This window comes from Canis lupus, chromosome 32 (assembly GCF_011100685.1).
Source record: "Canis lupus familiaris isolate Mischka breed German Shepherd chromosome 32, alternate assembly UU_Cfam_GSD_1.0, whole genome shotgun sequence".
NCBI classification, from domain to species: Eukaryota; Metazoa; Chordata; class Mammalia; order Carnivora; family Canidae; genus Canis; species Canis lupus.
The window spans coordinates 1,426,717-1,448,335 of NC_049253.1; the positions used below are offsets into that span (position 1 = coordinate 1,426,717).

At 38.7% G+C, this 21,619-nt stretch overlaps 1 protein-coding gene across 1 annotated transcript in view; it reads left to right on the plus strand.

Annotated features, from left to right (window-relative positions):
- The first annotated feature begins 586 nt into the window (after nucleotides 1-586).
- The window catches only part of PDE5A (phosphodiesterase 5A), a 129,934-nt gene continuing 108,901 nt past the window's right edge, over nucleotides 587-21,619 (plus strand). Inside the window, 2 exon segments of the mRNA NM_001003188.1 lie at nucleotides 587-729; nucleotides 19,151-19,739. Of these exon segments, the coding sequence (NP_001003188.1) occupies nucleotides 704-729; nucleotides 19,151-19,739 (615 nt within the window). The 5' untranslated portion in view covers nucleotides 587-703.

The window sequence follows — 21,619 nt, forward strand, 5'->3', positions numbered from 1 at the left end:
GAGCCCCACGGCCGCACCATGCCGGAGCCCTCCCGGAGTGAGTGCGGTCGCCTCTCGCCCCCCGCAGTCCCTCCCGGGCTCGCGCGCTTCCTTCCACTCTCCGGCTGCGCCCAGGGCTCCGCGGCGCGCTCGGAGGCGCGGGGGAGGGCGGCGGCGGCCGGCGGGGGGCTGGCGGGTCCGGGCCTGGCCGAGCCCGAGGCCGGCTCCTCCCGGTCGGAGCCCAGCGCCGGGGCGGCGGCGGCGGCGGCGGAGGGCGGGGAGGAGGCCCCCGGGGAGCGCCGCGCGCGCGTGGGAAACGCTCGCAGCTGCGCCGGGAGGGATTGGGACTGGGGCGGCGGCGGGCGGCGGCGGGCGGAGGCGGGGCGCGGCGTCCCCGCAGCCCGAGGAGCGGCCGGGCGGGCTCCGGGGCGCACCGGCTGCAGGCGGCGGCCGTCGGGGGCGACGCGCGCCGGGCGGGGCTGCTGGGGCGGCCCCGGGATCCCCCCGCCGCCGCCGCGCGGGCTCGGCTGTGCCGGGCGCTCCCCGCCAGGGGGCGGCGCAGGGCGGGGCTGCGGCGGGCGGTGGGGTCAGTGAGCCGGCGGGCAAGCGGGCTTCAGGGGCCGCCTCACCTGGGCTGGTCGGCGCCCCCGGCGCCCCCGGCGCGCCCGGAGCCCAGGGCCTGCGGAGGCCGCGGGGGCTGCGCCCCCAACGTTCTGTGCTCGCTATGTTGCCCTTTGGACACCAAAGAAGGTAGTTCCCCGAGCATCCCCCCGCTTCCCACTTCCCTTGGGGGCGCGGGGCTGGGTGCGGGGTGGGGGCGTCGGGGTCACGGCGGGGGTGGGGGGCTTCCCTGGAAGCGGACTGTCTGATAGGCTTCTCCGCCTTTATTGTCTTCCGGTGCAGTAGTACTTTGGGATCTTAGAAGCGGCTCGTTTGTTTTTTCACAAAAGGCTGTTTCTCCTAAGGAGTTGGTGTCGCTGTCATCGCTGTCGGGCTTTGGGGACAGAGCCGTTGACTTAGGGCAAATCTGATCTCCAGGGCTTCGTTACTCCGCCCTCCTTGCAAAGCGTCCTTGCCCGCCTTGGCAGTCTTCCTTCAAAAGTCCAGAACCTGGAGCCACCAGAGGATGAACCCCCGGAGAGAGGGTGCTGTGTGCGCGCAGGACGCTGGTGTGCGCGTTCGGGCCGGGGCGCTCGGGCACCGGGACCCGGAATTCTTGCCTGCTGCGGGCCCGCGGGCCCCAGGGCTCACCTGCCACTCCGAGGCCATCTGTCCCCGGTTCCCTTTCCCCCTGGCCCACTTCCCCCTCCCTGCCTCATTGAATGGGGAGTGGGCAGGAGAACTGGGCTGATTTTTTTTTTTTTTTTCACTGTGTCAGGGTGTTCTTTGGAGGTGTTCTGTAGGCAGGTTATTAATAGTTGAAAGAAAAAAGTGACGGGTCTTACATAAATCAGCATAAATGTCCTCTTCTTTTTCCCCCCTCTCTCCCTTTAAAGATAGGCACTTAGGATAGCTTGGTGGTCGGTGTTAAATAGTCGTACACAAGAATGCTTCTCTCAGAGCCTGCCAAAACTTTGCTAGTAACTTTTCATTGGAAAACAAATGGAAAGAGTTAAATTTACTTTGTTTTCCGCATTACTTTTTCTCCCAAGTAGCATAGAATTAAAATTCTAATTTCTCAGAGTTACGCTGCTCAGTGTAAAATTTAGGTCATCTGAAACTATATAAAGACTTTTTTTTTAGCGATGGTTATTATAGTTGTTGACAATAGACTGACTACCTTCTTTGAAACGTATGTGTGTATTATATATCCATCTGTAAGATTTCATGGTGAGTAAAAGTCAGAAAATGAAAGTGTAAAATATTTAAAGAGGAGTACAAGCCATTCATTTTAAGAGTTATAAAGCGCTGAAAGCTGTCAGTTTAAAGATTATAATCTGAGAGCTTGTGTGTAGTCAGGGGTTCTGGTTCGGGCTTATATTTGGTGGCATTAACTGGAGATTTAAGAGAGATTAGACAGTAGTTGATTCTAAAAATTCCAAATTTCTAAACCCAGTGTGATTCATATGGTTGTGGTAAAAACTTATTGCAGACATTTTGACTTTAGAGCTAGGATTTTTTTTTTTTTTTTTTAAACTAGAGGCTCACATTACTTTGCTTTTTTCCCTTTTGTTACACTCTAAGTGTAAAATGAGTCTGTGATTCAGGACCCCGTGAAACAGATCGTTCTGTAGAAACATTTAACATTTTTAATTTTTTTTTTAACATTTTTAAAATTTAAAATAAATTTGGATTCACTTAGATTGGGCATCTGTGCCTGTAAACAGGCATGTTGATGGAATATTTCTACCTTATTTGATTTAATTGTTGTCATTTGACATTCATGCGTGCTTTTTTATCCTATCCCCAGACTGAATGATCTGTACTCAGAAGTAGTCCCTGAACAGGATGAAGGTTTCTGGCATTCCTAAATTCTCACTTAAATACCTGTGAAAATTGGTTGATATATTACATTGTTTGTTATAACTTATCTTCAAACACAGAGCTAAGCAGCTGGTTAAAGGCTACAAGCTTGGGGCATAGATGCTTTTTAGGAATCGCAGCCTCTTTATGTGAATTTGAGTGTCAATTGAAGAATTCATAACATAATCTATAGGCAGAAAAATTATTTTGAGACTTGTAAACTACAACGTATGGAAAATCCCACCCTCCCTGTTCTACCCGCCTGAAATATTAAGTTAATTAAGGGCTCTAATCTTCATGCATTTGCAAATGAAGGCTTCCGGTGCCAGTGCCACTTTAACAGCTGTTCTTGACATATTAAAATAATGTTACTTTTCATTATTTACTAATCTTTTCTGCCACAGAGGGTGATGTTTTAGATCATTTGGTATTGTAGGAGTATCGTGATTGACTTTTTATTGCTTTGTTTTGTACTAGGCAAAAGCTTGAGAATATTTGGCATTTAATGGAAATAGGAGTTACTAAGTGAGGACAAGTTTTTATGACCGCTTGGATCAAAGTCCAGAAACAGAAGTTTTACACTTCCATGTAGCTTTCAGCGATAGACTTTTTATTTGACACTGCAAAACTGTGCTGAATTAGTTGGCATTCCCGGTCCTGTGTTTGGGATTTTTTTCGCTTCTTTTCTTTTTTTCTCTCTTTGTTTCTCTCATATTTTTTCTCATCTCTAAAAGCTGTAATATTCTTATTTGCAAGACAGTTCTATTAAAATCAGATGATAGATATCAAATAAATATTGCCATCCACTTTTAAAAAATACTGTTTCTGTGATTATATAGGAATATAATTCCAATTTTCAGATAAATGATTTGTTAGGCATATTTTATTAAGTTGTCACTAGTGTTGAAGATAATAAAACTCTGTGGTTATTGACTCAGTCTGACTTCAGTCTTATTTATAATAATTTTATGGTGGTAATTCTGATGCGGTAATGACCTTTTCTTTTTGTAAGGTCCTTTTGTAACAGCGTTCATATAGCCAGCTTTAAGCTGTTCTTTAGTACTCACCTCAAGATGTGCAGTTTTTAGCTATTTGAATATGTTGTGCAACAAAATTTTCTTTTTAGTAATTCCACCTAAATATTTAAAATATCCGAAACTGGTTTTTAAGTTTTAAAGGTAGAGTTTGTACCTTCATCCTTATCTGAATACAGAGAACGTTTCCTAAGGTTTGAAACACAAATTAACTTAGGACTTTGCTTGAACTTCCTAGTGCATTTTAATAATGCTCAAGAAAGATTTCTTCTGTAGTTGAAAAGGCTACACAGAACTGTTTGGTGTTTATTAGTTTATCCCCCAAACATTTTTCAACCTAATAATTTATGAAACCTGTAACTGTTATGTCGAATTACATGTGTTCTTTGTTCTCAGAGCTGATTGTAGGATGACAGCCTCTTCCTAGCGGGAAAGTCTTTCATAAGGACCACAGGGCAATTAAATAAATCACTGAGTTGATTGATCGTGGAGGGTTCAAAACGACTAATTTTGAATTTAGGATGCAGTCTAGTTACTGACTTTGCAGGACTTCCTATGAAATTAGTTTAGCTGGACAGATGCGGATTCAGTTGACCAGTGTTTACAGCTGATTGATGTGGTCGTGGTGATATCTGTTTTATCAGGTTCTGAGTAAAAAGCGCCTGTGAGCTACATACCTAGGAATAAAAATTGAAGGAAGGCTTTCCAATATAGGAGTCATTCATTTGATATTTAGCTCTGTAATCTTATTTGCCGACTTGGTATTCCCACTTAATTTGAATTATTTATTTATTTTTTTACTATGTAAGTGCTTTATTCATTTTCTCTAACTGGTAGAAATTTACGCTTACTGCCAAGCAAATGTTTAAAGCAGGTAAAGCAAACTGAGTATTGAGTTCTTAGGAGTCATTTTGATAAGTATTCTAAAAACCTTTTAAGAAGCTCTTAAGGATATCTATTTATTTCTCTGGTTTGTAGTTTGTACTGAACATGCTTTTTAAAGTGTTATGTGCCATTGGTAGCTTCTGTTTTCCTCAAGACTTTTCCTCTGATTCTGAATTGTAAAGTCAACCTTTTGCAAATTACCTTTTCTGAATAATTTTATTAAATCTAAACTTGGGAGAGAAAAGATCCTCTTCTAGTATCATATCTCTAGTGATAACTATAAAAATTAGCCACCATTATTTCTACTCTCTGTACGTATACTGAGGTATAAGAAAAGATCCTGATCTTTTAATCTGATGAAATAGTTAAAACACACACACACACAGAATTTTTGCACTTTAGAGTTAGAGAGGATCATGTAATCCGGTGTTTCTCAGACTTAAGTAGTGTTCCCCTGCTAAAGACAGTCTTATTCATCTCTAGTATATTAGTTAGAAAGTGTTTGGTCATAAGTAACATAAACCCTACTTGGATGCATATAAAATTGACTTACATAATTCAGTGCCTGGAGATTGGTTAGGTTATGAAATTGAGTTGATCAAATATTGTCAAGATTCTGTTTGTCTGTATGTCTGTTTAATCTGTTTGTCCTTCCTTCAGTCCATCCATTCATCTCTTCTTCCTTCTTTCTTTCCTTCATCCATCTACCCTTCCATTTTTTGGCCTTATGCTGTGTTGGCTTTATTCTTCTGTATGTTTTCTTTATAGGCTAGAAGCTTTCTCGGTGCAGCTTTCTGTGGGTCTTAAAATTCTGATACTAGAGAAAAACCTTGTTATTTGTGTCAGTCCTCTCAAAATTACTCTGGCCCTGCTTGGGTCATGTGCCAGCTCTGGACCAATCACTGTGTCCAGAAGAATAGGTTTATCCAAGGGGTGGGTAAGCCACAATGTGAAATGCCTTTGGGGGAGAGGGAATTTCCTAAAAGAAAGCGATGTAGACACACCAAGAAGTTCCAGATACCTACCATCTAGTGCCGGGCTTCCTTTTATTTAATATTAGTTAAATGTGGAATTCTTAAGAGCTGGTATAATGCTGCCATAATTACAGCATTTTTCCAATTGTAATACCAAAATAAATTTATGAGTTAATTATGAACTAAAATGGTACAACTCCAGCCAGATACAAGTTGACAGTATTTATTAAATCACCTTTTTAGAGTGAATATGGCCCTGACTGCCCAGTAAAGGGTCTGGTGAGGTCAGCTCACCTTTGCTGCAGTTGCCTTAATGATGATTGACTTCTTCCCCTGGGTCTGCTCAGTCAGGAAGCTTTTATTCCAATAGCACGGCATACCAACTTTTGGGTTTTCCTTGGTTTGAAAGCATATTTGCATATCAAATTGGTCTCTTTTTAAATTTTCTCTTTGTCCTGGAACCACTAAGCTGCAGTGTGGTTGTGAACACAAATATAAACCTGACTGCCAAAATTGCAGGACAGTGCTTGATTCCAAGGTGGTCATCCCAGTATTTTAAAGTATACTTCTTTCTCCTCCTCCTCCTCCGCCTCTTCCTCCTCCTTCTCCTCCTCCTCCTCCTCCTCCTCCTCCTCCTCCTCCTCCTCCTTCTTCTTCTTCTTCTTCTTCTTCTTCTTCTTCTTCTTCTCTTTTTTCTTTTAATTATCATCAGTGTGAAAACACAAAATTTAAGACATTTTCATAGAAAAATTACAGATCTCCAAAACACACTTGTTTGGGGTCCCTCCAATTGGAAAGTGCCAGTCCAGCGCAGTCTTTCCCATATCTCAGCTGGAAAACAAATCAGTTTACATATTTACAGCATAGACTTCAGTGACTATGTTTTCTTTCAGAGATAAGTAGGTTTTCCTTTAAGGAATATTTTTCACACGTGATTGTGAGTGCATGGAAATTTACAGAACATGTCTCTTTCAACTCTCAGTCAAATGTGAATGTAAAACCATATGAAGCAGTTCTGCATTTTATTTGTATTGGGACCCAGTTAGCTTCTCAGATGTTTTCATAGCTGGAGAAAACTTGGAAATACTAAATAAGTTTAGGCAGAGCGTTCATGTCCTTTCCATGCCAGATCCAAGAGAACTAATCACTAACATCGGAGTAGAGGTTATTTGAGGATATCACTTGGAGGTGCTCCAAATCTCCCCAGCTTCATTTAATAGCCTATTATAGTGTAGTCATCTTTTCTTTATCTAAACCAGTACTCCTCAAAGGGGATGCTGTGGGGGTACCTGGGTGGTCCAGTTGGTTAAGTGTCCAGCTCTTAATTTTGGCTCTGGTCATGACCTCAGGGTTGTGAGATCAAGCCCCACCTTGGACTCCATCCTGGGCATGGACCCTGCTTAAGATTCTCTGTCTCCCTTTATTCCCTCCCCAGCTTCTCTCTCTCTCTCCCTCTCAAAAAGAAAAGGTGACGGATGCTATTGGCATTCGATGTTGGCTTTTTTATGTTGTTGTGAGAGACTGTACAACACATTGCAGGATATTTAACATCCCAAGGCCCCAGACACTAATTGCCAGAGCACCCCCATCATACTGACCCACGTTTCCAAATGCCCCCAAGGGCATACATTAGGTACATCTTGGTTAGAAGCCACTGTTCTGAAATCTTTCATATTGATTTCTACTGATTAATACTGCGTAAGGGCCCCAGATAGGACAAATCTTAGCTTCAAACCCTGGAGCTATCTCTTTCAAAGGGTATGACCTTAGGTGCTTCATTTGCCTTCTCTGTAAAATGGGGATAGCATTTACTTTGTAGGGTTCTTAAGAAATTTAAAGGAAATAACACATTTTCTTCTCTCTCTTAGAGTGAATTTCAGTAGTTTACTCTTATCTTGAGAATCATCAGCACCTTAAATATAATCACAGACTGATAGTTATTCCTTTATTCTGGTAAGTGGGAATTAGAACAAATGAATGGTGATTTTAGATTTTAAGAGTCCTTATTTTTTACATGAATATTAATTAATGATTTGAACAGAACCATTTGTGGATTCTGTGAGGTACTGGAAAAGGAAGTGGAATGAGAGCCCAGACCTCCCAGTGTTGTCCCCAACTTTGGGATTGGCCCAAATTAATAACCCTCAGCTTTAAAGTGAGAGGGGGTAGAGAATCAAAGCAGAGACATTCATTAGTGAGCTTAAAAATCTCAGCTCTAAGCATTCTTCTTTTTTTAAGTTTATTTGAGAGAGAGAGAGAGAGTGCATGCAAACAAAAACATACAAGCAGGGGGAACTGCAGAAGGAGGAGGGAGAAGCTGACTCTCCCCTGAGCAGGGAGCCCGATGCCCATGGTTCCTTGCTCTATCTCAGGACCCTGAGATCATGACTTGAGCCAGAGGCAGATGCTTAACCGACTGAGCCAACCAGGTGCCCCAGCTCTAAGCATTCTTGATTCTCACAAGGAGAGCAGAGTATCAGATTCTCAGATTCAATAGTTTCCTTCTTTAACTACTTTCCAAATATATGAGTAGTGGATGCAGGTCAAATCATTCAAACAGTGTAACTCAAACTATAAAATTAGGATCTAAGAGCAGGAAAAATATCTAATGTTATATTTATTTTATGTGAATTATTTTTGTGTTTTTCCTGCAGATCATCTTAGCAGATTTCCGTGTAAGTTTTTAACCATCCTTTCCAGACAGGAAATTAGTATACTTTTTGTAATTTGGTTTTAAAGTGATTAATTCACATGACTTATGGAAAAAAGCACTGGAGAGAAAGAACAAGGAATGACGCTTTAATAGTAATCTTAAAACTTGGGAATATGTTGTGTTTTGTGGATTACTCAGGGCCTGCAACTTTTTACTCTACTTGTCTGAAGCATCCTGCGAATATCCCCAAATATTACTGCTCAAAAACCTGGTGCATAGCCCTCCTGGAGGCCCAAGCTGCAGCATACTTAGAGAATTTCCTCAGTTGAGCCCCTGGGGTAAGAGCTAAAACAGACCAACTTCAGTTTCCAAATCTGTATCAGAGTGTTAAAGTATTATGTTGTCTAGTACTAAAAACCATTCTGCAATTTAGAATTATGATTATTGTGAAATATTGCAATGGTTTTCATTATAGATAGTTATGTATTTTCTCACATTTGTTGTGAGTTTTATCTTTGATATTTTGAAAAATAAGGCCCCCCCAAATCTATAACTTATTTTTGCAAAAAAATTAATTTTTAGGTAGTAATGGAAAAACAAGATATGTTCTTACATTTATTTTTCTCAACTAAGTATTCAGCTCTTTATTTTTATATATTATTCAGAAAATTACATCATATATAGTGTAGTTATTAGTCTAGGGAGTCTTAATGATTTTTCAGTTCTAATTTGAGAGAATACAAGCATTGAAAAGACCATTTTTTTCCTCTAAGTGTTTCTGTAGAGATATTAGTGCTTTTAAACCAGGAGCTTAAGCAGCAGCAGTGGCCAACATCTAGTTGTTCTGTACAAGCCTCTTGAATAATTTTTATTTTTACAAGAAATCACTTTTGAAGGTATACTCCATTTAATAATGTTTGATTAACTGAAAAATAATAGCTATCATGTATTAAAGACTGTATTAGGCATAGACTTTGTTCAGTCTCTATGCTGTCATTTTATATGCATTATTTTCTTTAATTTTTAAAAATGATTTATTTATTTATTTTAGAGATTGAGAGAGAGAGTCCAGGAGCATGGGGAGGGAGCAGAGGGAGAGGGAAAGAAAATTCTCCAGCAGACTCCCCCCTGAGCTTGGAGCCTGACTGGAGGCTCCATCCCTGAGCTGAAATCAAGAGTCAGCTGCTTAACAGACAGAGCCACCTGGGTGCCTCTCCTTTTATTTTCTTAAGAATCCTAGGAGGGTTTATGTCATTATCTCCATTCATTATATGGAGATTCCAGTCTTGGAATCTAATGTCCCTAAGGTTCCACTCTTGGAAAGAAGTAGCTCTGGGGTTGAAGCTTAAGTCTGCCCCACCTAGGGTCCTTATCCACCAAGATCTACCTAAATTTAGTGTCAGTGTTAAAGGAAGCAAAGCAAAAGCTCATAGATTTAATATCATGTGGACTCTTAACTCAGGAAGAGAGGCAGGTTTCTCCTAGGGCCATTTATGTGCATCCACGTTAATAAATGATGTGCCTAGAGACTTTGCCCAAGTGGGTTTAATTTCCGTATATAATTTTAGAGTATAAAAGGTGGAAACTCTCAAATGACATTTTAAAATAGAATGGCTGAGTATTTAGGTACTAGGCCATCACAATTATATTTTTAGTATTAGAACACAAATACCTGAAGTACAGTATATTTTCAAAGAATTTTTATCCTTTGATAACATTGTTTTAGACAAGAGTACAAAACACATTAAACCAGTTGCTCTACAATTAGGTTTCATCTAATGGTATTTTTAACTTATGAGAGTTACCGTGTTTATATCACAATTTTACTTTGCCTTGTAAATTTTTCTTCTTTTTTCCTTAGTTTCTTAGATGCCAAGAAATAATTCTATAAAACCTAGACAAAGCATTTTAATCATTTTCCCTTTCAAGGTATCTGGAATATTAAATACATATTTTAAAGCATTCCCGTCTTTTCCAAGATTCATTTTATAAGATGAGTGAGCACTTCAGCTTTTGTAGAAAGTAAATTTATTGTTACATGAAGTCCTTATGGACCCAGTTATCTGTGTGTGTGTGTGTGTGTGTGTGTGTGTGTGTGTGTGTGTGTTGCTGACCATATTTGAAATCCTATGTAACAGTTTACATCCCTCTGTCCTGTCAGTAAGTTGTGTATTTCCTACTTAATATTTTTAGTTAGAAGGCATTTGGAGGAAACTGTGAGATGTCTAGATTAGTGGAAAATTTCTAGAACACAAACTATAAATTGTAATTTTCTTTCTGTAATATGTTTCTAATAATCTTGAGTGAAAATGAGGAATTGCAAAAGGTGGAAAAGTTATGATTCTTAACAGAGTACATGCTTTACAGTTACCTTTCATTTTTTTTTCAGTGAGGATTACTGATCAACTTATAATGGTTTAGGAAGAAGATGAAGATACAAACTTAAACCTATTTAAATATCCATCAAAGGGTACAACTAGATTTGAACCATTAAATTAAGTCATTAAGTTAGTTGACTCTATCATTTTAAGAATGATACACTTTTCAGCTACTTAAACATATAAGTACATAGGGTTCACCCATGTTTATAGTTTTAAGGAAATAAACTGTTACAACTATTGTAAAAAGCAATGATAATTCACCTTCTAAGCCTTGCCCTACCCCCAATTTTTTTGATCTTTTTTATCACGAATGAATGAATTTGGTCATCCCTCTGTGACTAAAGATGCAAAATGTCCAACTAGAAATATCCAGCTCAGCCTTTTCCTGCAGCAGCTGCTAGAAACCTGGTTTCCTGGCTTTTTGAGTGCATGAACTCATTTAATTTGTAGGGCGGGCCAGCCCAAGAGGCTCAGCGGTTTAGCGCCGCCTTTGGCCCAGGGCCTGATCTTGGAGAGGAGGGATCCAGTCCCGCCTCGGGCTCCCCGCATGGGGCCTGCTTCTCCCTCTCTCTCTCTCTGTCTCTCCCACTCCTCTCTCTCTCTCTCTCTCTCTCTCTCTCTCTCTCTCTCTCGGTCTCTCATAAATAAATACAAGTCTTTTAAAAAGTAGGGCGCTCCACCTACTTTGTAACACCATTTTGAAGGGTGCAGTGCTGGTAGTGTTAAAAAGAACTTCAGTGAAATCAAAATATGTTAAACATTAAACATAAACATAGATTTATGACACTGATTTTTATATCAAATTGCCATCTCTTGCGTAGTTTGGGCTGGAAGAGTCTTCCCTAAAGTAGAATATCAAGGTAATAAACTTCTGATTGGATCCACTATTTGAAAAGATTTGAAATTCAAAATTCAGGTCACGTTTATGACAATTCATGTCAAGTTTTTGACACCTGCCATTTGGCTTTATTTCTTATTATTTACTTAATATCAATCCTTGGGGCTCTTTGCTCAGTGTGGGAAAGGATCCCTTTGGGAGCCGGAGCAGCATATAAGGTATGAACAAGTTTGAAACTACAGATGGTGATCACATTGCGTTACCTGAGAGGAATAACTCCCAACAATGATTTTGGTACCCTTCAGGGTTTCTCTAGTTATTTTAAGACATATTGTAAAAGTTAAAAACAAACACAAAACTAAATTTAATTTACCCATTTTAAAAAGGTGTGTAATACAACTCATTTATGAGGTAAGAAATTCTTTGTGTCATAAAATAAGGAAGGTACAAGTGACTGGAGGATAATGAGATGCATTTGGGTAAGAAGAGAGGGAATGATTTGAATGGGCTGTTAAACATTAGGATCTTATCATCGACTATAAATTCTTGGCACCAACTTTCACTGCATTCCCCTTGGCCATGGCTTTATTTCAAGTGTCTAGGGCCTGTTAGCTTTCATTAACAGCCTTACAAAGTGAAATCAACTCAAAGACTTCAAGAGGGCCGCCCTGCTTTTGATCCCTCCCAGGTTTGCAGGGCACTTAGCAAGGACATGCTTGTGCCCGAAAGTAGAGTCCCTAAGTTATTAGTGCTTGTGACACAGGGCAAAAATACCTTGCAGAACTTGTGTCTTTTTCCTTCTTTTTGCTCAGATGATTAGGATGCGACTTGTATAGAGTTATGATATGACTTTTATTTTTCTGGAGGAGGGGGAACTTCATAGGATCCTATAAAGAATGGCATCCTACAGTGTCTGCCTTGGCCAAGGACTTGGAGTCGTCAGGATACCTGTAGCCAGCCTATTTCCAGATGCTGTTAGCCCCCTCGGGCTGTGGGATTGTACACCAGGAACATCTCTTTCCCCTCATCCTTTCTCTGATTCTTAGAACCTCATGAGGAAATGAATAGCCACTGTTCCTTACCCCAGCCCTGCATCTCCACTGGAATGAGAGGTGAGGGTACAGGTGATCGCAAAATCTTAAATACATAGAGGAGATTTTGAAATGTCTCTGCAAGCATTTTCTAAGTTAACTCCTATATCAACCCTGCATGGTGAGTGGAGGAGTAGGGAGGTCCTTCTCCCATTTAAAAAAAGAGGAGGTGAAAAAAAAATAAAATAAAAAAAGAGGAGGTGGGGGCGCCTGGGTGGCTCTGGTTGAGCATCTGCCTTTGGCTCAGGTCATGATCCTGGGGTCCTGGGATCGAGTCCCTCATCATACTTATCCCTCTCCCTATGTTTCTACCTCTCTCTCTGTGTCTCTCATGAATAAATAAATAAAATCTTAAAAAAACAAAAGGAGTGGAGGGGCAAAAAGACATTGAGTTGACTGACCTAATGGTCACCTGCTGCCTGTTGATAAAGTAAGCCTTTATGGGCGGGTCTTTGTGGCCTGTTAAGACAGCTGCCCATGTTGACAACTGAAAGACTTAGTTGAGGCTAAATGGCTTAGCCTCACATCTATGTAGTCATATAGCTGGAACTAGAATTACCTTCTGATGGCCTGTTTGGTATTCTTGACTTTATATCCTGCTGAAGATAGCACTTTGGCCCTCGTCAAGAGGTCAGAACAGGTGGTTTAACCCTGTTACATGGAAGAGGAAGTTGAAACTCAGAGGAAGAAAATTGTTTGCTACTGGACATACAACTCATTAGTAGCAAATGCTTAGATGAGATTAGAATTTAGGATTCCCTAAAATTTAGCCTCTTGATGCTTTGTAGTCCCAAGAATTTTTAGTGGTTATTCAGTCTCTCTTTTATGAGTCCATTATAATTTGTTTTTTCCTGTATTAAATATATGGTGTAGTTTTGAGAGTAAAATGAAAGAACTTGGTTTAAAGAGGAATTTTATACTACAAATTATTAATCTATAAGCTTTTGAAAAGTTCGGTTATTATACACAGGATCACAGTGCAGTAGTGTCCTTTGTGCTCTTTTGATGACAAAATTAGTGTAAGTGATTTGATAGCCTGGAACTCATTAGTATGCTGTATAGAAGCTACCTTTTCTTTGTTGTGTATCTGACAACAATTTCAGTTGGAGAAAAATAATATAGAATGACTGGCATAGTCAGAGGAAATACAGGATACTCAGTTAAATTTGAATTTCAGATACCACTTACACTAAAAAATTATTCATTGTTTATCTGAAATTCAATTTTAACTGGGTGTTCTGTATTTTTATTTGCTAAATCTAGCAACATGGAGAATGACTCTTCTCTTGAACACATTCATTATACATTTTTTTCAGTGCATTGTTTTAGATTTCTAAAACATGACCTGGTTTCAGAGAAACAGACATGGGATTCAGTCAGAATGTTTTCAGGACACTGTCCTTAAGACTCTTTATTCTCTGAGTCCTTTGAGACCATTTTTACCTCTGTGGTTTAATGTGCCATCATTTTATGATCTGAGTGCAAAAAATTAAGTTAGAGAATGTGTTATTGTAAGTTATCTTATTCTCTCTATGCCTTGTATGGTTGAATTTGAGTTTGGCTCTTTTGAATGTAGCTAGAAGTTACAGAGCACCTCCTTTGTGGTAAGCATTGATGTTCTGGAATTGTTTATATTCTTACAGGCCGTAGGACTTGAAAAAGGAGACCTAGATTTGATTCCTGATTTTGCTACCAAATAGAATGTCTTTGGCTCAGCCATTTAATTTAGCTTCATAATTTAGAAAGCAGGGTTGTTAATGCCTGCCTTACCAGGTTTAAATAAAATGGTGTCCCCCTTTTTTTCAGTATCATTCATGTGAGTACTTTTCAAAAATCCCACAAAATCAAGGAAGAGAAATGAAAAGAGAGATCCTATCCTAGGCCACAGAAGTGATTTGGCCAGTCAGAAGTATCATCTAGGTTTCTTGAATCCCATCAGGTACTTTTTACCCCTATATCTGTTCATAGTCATCTTTTCCATCTTTATTCATTTATATGCATTTACATTTACTTCACGTGATGGCAAAATCCAAAATATAAATTAACTCCTGAACACAACATAAACCTCAATTTTGGAAGAGTGATCACTGAATAGTATGCCTGGAGGTGCTCATTACTATATCTCTGGTCCCCAGCATAGTGCCTGACACATCAGATCTTTACCTTATGAGAATAATTCCTTCTATAAAAAATAAAGATATTTAAACATAAATGCAATTAAAATGAAAAAAATGAGTGGAAAGGTTTTGATTGGAACTTTATCATGAAAATGGAACCACAGAATATGAAAGTAATTTAATCTTATCCTAGATTTAATACAATTTAGATTATAATGAAAATTCCATGCTCACTGTTAGAATAAACAGTTTTGACAAAAATGATTCCATAACCAATTAACTTTACTTCTTCATGTTTGACTTTTTTTTTTAAAGATTTTATTTTTCTTTATTCTTGAGAAACACAGAGAAACTGGCAGAGATATAGGCAGAGGGAGAAGCAGCTTCCCTGTGGGGAGCCTAATGCAGGACTTGATCCCAGGACCTTGGGATCATGCCCCAAGCCAAAGGCAGATGCTCAACCACTGAGCCACCCAGGCGTCCCCTTCGTGTTTGACTTTTACAGCAGGATTATAGAGACTTCTGTTGTTTCTTTTTTTGTTTTTTTTTTTCAAAAAATAATTTTCAAATTAGTATCTGAAGATTTCATCTGTTTTTTCAAGGACGCTTCTTAATCTTGAGTATAATTATTTAAATAAAATTCTCTTTTCAAGTATCTATTATGTCATTATCTTTGTTGATTCTTTCTTGATTTGTAAGCTGTCTTTAATTGGGCGTGGCCCTAAATTGTCAGTGGCTTTGTGTAATATTGTAATGTAATTGCAAACAATTGTAATGTATTGTGATGGTTCTCCAACATTACCTTTGACTTACCTCTAGAAATTCTGTATCCTACATAAGCATTTTAATTTTGATTTGCAGGTTATTTGTATACAGAAATTGAAGTATTTAAAAATTATCAGAGGAGGCTAGATTATTTTAAAAGGAAAGGCCCACTTCTTATAGTCACATAGGTCATATACTGGAAAACTTGCAAGGAATGTCTAAGGAGAGAGAGGTGTAAGAAATGATTTGATTTAATTTGTGGGTTGGTTCCTATGTGAGTGTTTCTAAGTGATAAGGTATGTTTTCCTACGTAAGCATATAACTACAGGGACTCAGATAATCAATAATGTGGTCATGAGAAATCCCTTCCCTCATGAGTGGTGGTGAATAAAAATTGTTGATTGAATGAGCGAATATACTAGATCCGCTTTCCTGTATAATTTAACACTGAGTTCATCCCTCCAAGAAAATAATTCAAAACAAAACAGTTGTGAGACAAATATAGTAATGAAAACCATATAACAGAATTTTTAAGTCCTGGCTCCATTTAAGACATATAGTAGGCCCTGCAGGTTATATGAGGATCAATTAAACATAGTTATGAGGCTTACATCCAAGAGGTGATAAATATTTATAGTTAAACCGCAGTGCTGATTTTATGCAACAGATATACCAGCGTTCAGATAATCAAAGACTGCTGTCCCTTTTGTTGTAGTTCATTTAGGAGCCTTATTTATTGATCCATTCACTTCACTCAAAAATTATTTGTTGTAGACACACTATGAGACAGGCATTTTCTCAGCACGGGAACAGGGCAGACCGGCAGCGCTGATGAAATTTACATCTGGTTGGAGGAGACAGACAATAAAACAACAGATCAACTAATAAGAATTTAGGTGCTGTGAAGTGAGACCATCATGTGTCAAAGGCCACTTTAGGCGGCACGATCAGGGAAGACCTGTCTGGGTAGAGATGCAGAAGCTGTGATCAGCCAGATGAAGGTGAGGGGAGAACATTCCAGACTGAGGACAGTTAGAGCTTGGTGTGCTTGAGGAGCACCAGGGAGGCCAGCCTGGGCAAGTGGAACAATGGTAGGGGATTGAAAGAGTTTGAGTTTTATTCTTTAGTCACTGAGACACCAAGTAGCATAATTATGATGTTAAGATATACTTTGTTTAAAGATTCCTCAGGCTGCTATGGAGATAATGGATTGAAAGGGGGCAAGTATAATACAGAGAGACCAGTGAGGAGGCTATAGCCATAGTGGACTTAGACCAGGATGTAACGTAAGAGATAGAAATGACCAGATTGGGATACAAGCTTTGGGGAGTCACATAGATGGGGCTTGGCTTGGATGTGAGATTTGAAGGAAACAAATTTAGAATTATTCCTAGATGTTGATTTGAGTAACTAGGGAGATGATAATGCTTTTATTAATATAAGGAAAACTGGCAGGCAGTGAGATTGTAGTAATCTGAGTATCATTAGGAATTCTGCTTTTTTTAAAAAAAAAGGAATTCTGTTTTTGCCATTTTAAGTTGTCTGTTTAGATATCTACGTGGGCTTGTCAAGTAGGTGTTTTGATTTTAAAAAAAAGTTGATCAGCATTTTCCAATAAGAAGATAAGAAATCATTTGACTAAATTTTAGGTTGGTAGCTGAAATAATTCAAATGCCCATTTTTATATTGATTTAGCAATTTAAGCTACATCTACATATCTTTAAATCACATAAAATATATTAATTTAGATATAGTGCTTTTTTTTCTGTCTACATCTTACAAAACAATTTTATTCAGAAACTTCCTGTACATTTTTTCTTTTCTTTCTTTCTTTCTTTCTTTCTTTCTTTCTTTCTTTCTTTCTTTCTTTCTTTCTTTTTTTTTTTTTTTTAAGTTTATGAGAGAATGAGAAGCAGAGACACAGGCAGAGGGAGAAGCAGGCTCCCTGCTGGGAAGCCCAATGTGGGACTCGATCTCGGGTCTCCAGGACACGTTCTGGGCTGAAGGCAGTGTTAAACCACTGAGCCACCTGGGCTGCCCTCCTATGCATTTTTGACAGCTTCACAGGCATTTTTGACATCAGTGTCTTTGGCACCACTACTGCAATTTGGGGGGGGGGTGGTTATGGAAGTGTTTCTCCTTAAAGGGGTCTTTGAAAGGCTTTTTTTTTTTTTTTTTGAAAGGCTTTTATATCTGTATCCAGCACTTGAAATTCTGTGGTCATCCTGATAATATCTGTGTTATTATTTTTTTTACCCATTCCATTCTAGACTGGTACTATTTCAGAATAATAGATATTTACCAAATAATACATTGTTCTTCAAAATAAAATGATCAAGAGAATATCTCAAAAATGGAAAACTTAGTAAAGATTCAGAAATAAAGCAGCCTCTTCTTTTTTCCCTCTGTATTCTTCTTTTTTCACTTAATAAATTATGGAGATTTAATAAGTTATGGAAATTTATTAAGTGAAATAACTATTTTTCAATGTCTGCCTTGTATTCCATTGTATAAATGTGTCATTATGTATTTAACCAGCCTTCCAGTTGTGGTATAGGTAGCTTACTATCTTTGCTATAACAAATAGTGCTATAGGAAATATGCTGGTACTTCTTTTGCCACATGTGTAAAACTTCTGGAACAAAGGATAAATGCATTTAAAAGATGGTTAGATGTTGCCTGTTTACCCTCCATCAAGGTGGTAACAATTTTTACTACCGACAAAAAGATTGAAGAATGCCTGTATATAAATACTCTCGAAAATAGTGCATAGTCCAGCTCTTTTTGTCCTGGCCTTTTAGTGAAAATAATCAATATGTCCTTATAGAGTGGGGATTGCATTGCTTTTATCATGGGCAGATTCTTTTAAACATTGTTAGTGTTAGCAAGTTTCTGTCTTTTGGAGGTAAATTTGAATTTTGGGAAAAGTCAAATTTTATGCATAAGAGTTACTAAGTTAGCTGTTACCCTAGGATTTTTTGTGTTTACTTTTTTTTTTTTTTGGTTTTGGTTTTGGTTTTATGTGTTTGAGAGAAGGGCTTAGTGAAGAAGAAGATCTAACTTTTGGAGAAAACTAATATCCTCTTTTTACCTTATGAATTTTCGTTGAAGTTAGTTTCAAAAGAAGAGCTCCAAAAATGTTTGAAGTAACGCACTATCCATTGATATGAAACATTTTTCCAAATGGAATCATTTGAATTGAACAGTCATTTTGATGTGTATAATCTGATGTTTGTTTGAAAAAAATCATGCACCGTGAAGCCTTCAACTCAATGGATCTCTTTCACATAATTTAAATAATTTAAATTTGCTTGGACTAAATTTTTAAAATTAGCTATTGCTTACTTTTTAATTTTCTTCCTTTATACCAGGAGTAGATGATCTAGAAGAGATCATTTGTACCATTATTGAACAAGCATTATTAGTATACTATTTACAGAATCTATAATCTTTCAATATACCAGATCAAATTGTTTATATTTTCCCTTTTCTAAATCTAATCTGTATATTAGTAATATAGATAAAATTATCTAACATTTAGCATATTAGCTAACCAAATTTGATGAATATTTGTTTTAAATTTTCAAATATTTAAGTTCAAAACAAGTTGTGCGTTTTAAACAGTGAGTTAATTTTTATATTTATGTTTTCTTAAGACTGTGGTCAAATTTAGTGTCTTTTATGCAAACTGCTTTTCAAAGAAGCAGACTTGATGCTTTATGCATTGTAAATCAGATATCTGAAAATATGTTTATAGGCATCAGACTTTATTATAATGTTAATTGAAGCAATTGTTCTTTACAGTTTTCCAAAATATAATTGTCTGAAATAAACCATCTTGTTTTTAATTTCCGTGAAAAAATGAATTATTGTCTAAGCAGTTTGCTGTGAGAGAATTGTTAGCAGCTTTCAGAGAGAGATAGCACCTTTCTTTCTTAACTATTTAGTATGTCTTCATTCTGTTCTGCAGAGAAATGGTCAATGCCTGGTTCGCTGAGAGAGTCCACACCATCCCTGTGTGTAAAGAAGGCATCAGAGGCCACGCAGAATCTTGCTCTTGCTCCTCGCAGCAGAGTTCCCGTGCAGACAGCAGTGCGCCTGGCACACCAACCAGGAAAATCTCTGCCTCTGAATTTGACCGGCCTCTTAGACCCATTGTCGTCAAAGATTCTGAGGGTACTGTGAGCTTCCTCGCTGACTCAGAAAAGAAGGAACAGATGCCTCTAACCCCCCCAAGGTTTGATAATGATGAAGGGGACCAGTGCTCGAGACTCTTGGAATTAGTGAAAGATATTTCTAGTCATTTGGATGTCACAGCCTTATGTCATAAAATTTTCTTGCATATTCATGGACTTATCTCCGCTGATCGCTATTCCCTGTTTCTTGTCTGTGAGGACAGCTCCAATGACAAGTTTCTTATCAGCCGCCTGTTTGATGTTGCAGAAGGTTCAACACTGGAAGAAGCTTCAAATAACTGTATCCGCTTAGAATGGAACAAAGGCATTGTGGGACATGTGGCAGCACTTGGTGAGCCCTTGAACATCAAAGATGCTTATGAGGTAAATAGGGATCACTGAGACGGGTGAGTGGGGTGAGGAGAGAAACGGGGTGGAACGTTGGACACTTGATGTGAATCGTGGGCGATGTTTCAAACTGAGATGTAATAGGATCACTGAAAGGTAGTAATTTGCATACTTAGTTAAAACTGGTATGTATGGGAAGAACTTTTTTTTGTTTTGGGGGGAAGAACTTTTCCATCTTTTATTTATTCATTAAGAAATTTTATTTTATTTTATTTACTTATTTATTTAGGAGAGAGAGAGAACAGGAAGAAGGAGAGGGAAGGGGCAAGAATCTCAAGCCGATTCTGTGCTGAGCACGGAGCCCCACTCAGGGCTCGATCCCATGACCTCGACATCATGACCTGAGCCCAGACCAAGAGTCTGACACTTAACTGAGCAACCCAGGCACCCCGGAACTTTCCCCGCTTTTAAATGCCAGAGTTTCTTTACTGGTGGTTGAGTCTCTATGGGCCATAGAGAAATTTTGTCCTTTTTAAAATTTTTTAAAAGATTTTATTCATTTATTCATGAGAGACACAGAGAGAGGCAGAGACAAAGGCAGAGGGAGGGGCAGTCTCCTCATGGGAAGCCCGATGCGGGACTCGATCCTGAAACTCTGGAGTCACTCCCGGAGCCGAAGGTAGATGCCCAACCGCTGAGCCACCCCGGTGTCCCTGTCTTGTTTTTCTCCTTATGATAATTTAACATAGTTCATCTCATAGTTGTATTCTCTTCTTTTTTTTCCTCCCGAGTATACATATCCTTATCTATGTTATATCCACATGAAATTCTGGGGATATTAGTGAGATTCTAAAACACTTGATCCAAAAACTGTCAAAAAACCAAACCAGTAGTGTTTTTACATTCATTTGAAGCCCCATTGACACCAAGATCTGATTTTCTTTCTTTTCATCCTTTCTTTGATTTATTTTATTAGACAAAAAATATATGTCTTCAAAAAATTGTAATTGTTGCTGTAAAATATTTAAGCAGGGATATTGGACATTCTTCCACTTTTGCTGCAATTGTATATGGGTCTTTAATTATGGACTTAAAGATTATACTATATGATTCTTCAAATTTCCCATTTAAAATGATCTTTTTTATTAATAGAATTATGGTTTTTAAACAGAGCATGTGAATTGAATAACACTTTGTTTATCAGGTATTTTCTAACACCTTGATAGAACAGTTGGCCTAGCGACCTTCTCTATGGTACGCTCTCAGTGCTCTGTGGTGATCCTGGCTTGCAACTCCTCTGTGTGATTTGAGGGGTCATTGCTGTCTTATTCACCCCTGTATTCCTGATGCTTAATACAAGGCCTGGCACATAGTCAAGTCTTAATAAATATTGATTGAGTGAAAATTATATAGAAGATAAGATAGATAAGAAGCATAGAAAGCATATCATAATAGATATGCTTATAATAGAAAAATGTGGTAGGTTCAGGGATGTAGGAGATGACATTACTTGGGGAGCAGAGAAATGTTTCTTTGAGGAAGGAATGCTTGATATGGATCCTGGAAAATAGTTAGGATTTGAATAGATTGTTTGTGTGCAAGGTGAGATCCAGATGTAAAGAGAAGTTGAAAGAACCCACCATGTGGTGCTTGAATGGACATGTGTGGGTAATAGTGTAGACATTGAGGTGTTATGGGGACAGAGCCCGGAAATTACTGGATTCTTGGATGCCAGGCTGAAGGATATGTCTGCGGTCCAGAGCCATGAGGAATAATTGAAGGTGGTTAGATTATGGTGGTTAGATTAAGGTCGTTATGATTCAGACTGATTTACCAGGATGAACTTTACAGTGGTCGTAAAATGAAAAATACTAGAAGCTAGGAGGATAAATAACTTAATAGTATGAGGAAGTGAG